Source organism: Fukomys damarensis, unplaced genomic scaffold (genome assembly GCF_012274545.1).
Source record: "Fukomys damarensis isolate Sample0158 unplaced genomic scaffold, DMR_v1.0_HiC HiC_scaffold_37, whole genome shotgun sequence".
In the NCBI taxonomy this organism is placed as follows: domain Eukaryota; kingdom Metazoa; phylum Chordata; class Mammalia; order Rodentia; family Bathyergidae; genus Fukomys; species Fukomys damarensis.
In genome coordinates this window covers 9,641,898-9,644,531 of record NW_022900949.1, presented here as the reverse complement: position 1 = coordinate 9,644,531, position 2,634 = coordinate 9,641,898, and the positions used below count along the sequence as shown (strand labels likewise).

At 57.1% G+C, this 2,634-nt stretch overlaps 1 protein-coding gene across 1 annotated transcript in view; it reads left to right on the top strand.

Annotated features, from left to right (window-relative positions):
- Positions 1–2,634, top strand: part of Zfr2 (zinc finger RNA binding protein 2) — a 28,866-nt gene that overhangs the window by 16,926 nt on the left and 9,306 nt on the right. The window contains exons 6-8 of the mRNA XM_033759621.1: positions 136–271; positions 1,532–1,692; positions 2,256–2,630. Of these exons, the coding sequence (XP_033615512.1) occupies positions 136–271; positions 1,532–1,692; positions 2,256–2,630 (672 nt within the window). The remainder of the gene's footprint in view (positions 1–135; positions 272–1,531; positions 1,693–2,255; positions 2,631–2,634) is intronic.

The window sequence follows — 2,634 nt, the reverse complement described above, 5'->3', positions numbered from 1 at the left end:
TGCGGTTGCTTGAGTGTTGACCAGTGAATTTGCGAGAACGCGTGGGAGAGGGGACTGGCGGGAACGGAAGCGGCCGGACCTCCCCCGCTTCCGGCCCCGGGCTGGGGTGAGCACCGCCCCTCGTGAATTCTGTGGGCACCGGCCGTGGACCCGAGGGTGGGGACAGCCCTCTTGTACACAGGTGCTCGTGCCCCGGGAGAGGCCAAGCACTCTGCTAACAACCCGGGGTGCACTCCCAACCCTGCGCCTCGCCCCCAGTCCCAATGCGAAGGTGGGAAAACCTCGGCGAGGGAGGGTCAGGCGCCTGGGTGAGGCCGCCGGCCAGCTGTGGAGGTGGATTTCCGAGGCAGCCCTGTCCATCGGCTGTCTGCGCTCCGGAGATCCATATTCTGCTCTGGGCAGGGGAGAGGCTCATTTTATTTCTGGCCTCAGTATTTGTTGAATGGTAACATGCCTTTTTTTGGAGAGAGCGTTCTCGCTATGCCTTCCAAGCCGGCCACCAACTCACAGTGATCCTCCTGCTTCAGCCTCCCGAGTGGTGGGATTCCAGGCCCATGCGCCTCAAACCTGCTCGGCAAGCAGCATAAATTTGAAGATCAGATCAAGGAATTCTGATAGTAGATTTCTCTCTGCTGAGGTGCCCCAAACTTGCCCAATTATAGAGCATACAATCCTTGGTCCACCCACTGTTTAATAGTTGATCCACTAAGGACTATAGATTTTGTACAGTTCATGGGTCCTTCAAAAAGGGACCTAAATTCAGGCAGGAATTCAAATCTGCTTCTTTGGTTTCTCAAATTCAGAAACACTGTCAAAGTCAAACAGAGACAGAGACAAATCTCCAATAAAGGAATGTGCATTGGAGAAAAGAACAGACAAGATTGGCATCTGTGGATAGGCATGGCCTCCCTGTGTCCAGAGAACAAAGGAGGGCCTGAGGGTCTTATTCAGACCAAGAAACCTTTGCAAGTTATTTTGAAAGAAGCCGAGCATGGAGATGCTCATCCCAGCTACTTTGGAGGCTGAGGCAGGAGGATGACAAGTTTTAGCCGAGTCTGGGCAACTTAGCAAGATCCTGTCTAAAAATACAAAAGGGCTCAGGATGTAGGTCAGTGTGAAGGCCCTGGGCTCTTCCTAGCCAGCCCTGGTCAGCAAGGGCAGCAGCTCCCAAGTGATGCAGGTCGGTGACTAGTGACACGGCCAGGCAGGCTGTCTCCTAGCCTGACGCCTACGGGACAGCATGGCAGATGGTGGTTCTTGCATAAGCCCCTTGCTGTCCCTATGACAATCCCTGTTACTGGGCGGACCCTGCCACAGTCCTTCCTCTCTTCCGAGTGACTCCATATTGAATCTGACAGTGATCACTGAAGACAGGCCAGCTGCCAGGTGGCTCCTGTGGCCACCACGGGACAATGGGACAAGGACAGACCTGGGTCTGTGTGGCTCTCACTGCAGCATGGCCTGGTGGGTTCGTGGCTGGCCAGGGCTTCTGGCTAGCACAGTCACAAGTAACACATCTGTTCCCTTCCAGGGCCTCTCGAGCCAATGGCAGTGCACAGCAGACCCCAGGAGGGGACAGCGACACAGTCTAAGTCAGAGGGGCCTGGACAAAAGGCTGCCTGGAAGGGCTCCGGGGAGGCCTCCGCAGGGGGCTGGGTCGCAGAGCCGGTAGGCCCGGAGTTTGTGGAGGAGGTAGGTTGAGGCTGCTGTGAGCCAGGAATGCTGCGGGGCTTTCACATATGCTAGACAAGTGTCAGCGCCCAGCTGCACCTCAGCCTTTTGTATTTTTATTCTGAGACAGGGTCTCACAGTATTGCCCAAGCTGAGCTGGCATTTGCAATCCTCCTGGCTCAGCCTGCCCAGTATCCAGGATAACAGGTGTGCGCCACCATTCCCAACTAAGTCTCCTCTCAATTCCACAGCCTGCTGTCCTAGCTGACTTCCTAGTTTCCTGCCCCCCCATACAAATTCCCAACCACAGGCAGAATGTCAGCTACACAGACATGCAAAATGATCAGACCCAGCTGGGCATGGTGGTACACACCTGTCATCTCAGCAGTCTGGGAGGCTGAGGCAGGAGGATCTCAAGTTGGAGCCAGCCTGGGCAACTTAGAGACCGTGTCTCAGAATAAAAAAGAAGGGCTGGGGATGTAGCCCTGTCAGGAGGGTTGGGAGGACAAACGACCCCAGCTGGGACCGTGCCACAGGAGGCCTAGCCTTTAGTGAAGCGAATGGGCAATTGTGCGCTGTTACAGGTGTGCAACGACCAAGGGAAGGTGATCCGCTTCCGTTGCAAACTGTGTCAGTGCAACTTCAACGACCGCAACGCCAAGGACCTGCACCTGCGGGGGCGGCGGCACCGGCTGCAGTACCGGGTGCGTCCGGCAGAGGAAGCCCGCCCCCGCCCAGGGTCCCCAGATGGTTGGCTTAATTTAGGGGTCTGCATGGGGAGGGGCGCGGATTCTGTTTCTCCGCCTTGGTCCGTGGCTCGGAGCGCACCTTTTGCCTCCATGGGACTGAAAGCTGGATGGTATCTCCAGGACCCGAGGGTCCCTCATGTCGTCCGGGGTCACGGGGCGCTGAGGTCTGCGGCAGCCGCGGGCCCCTCCTCTGCTGAAGGTCCGCCCACCGCAC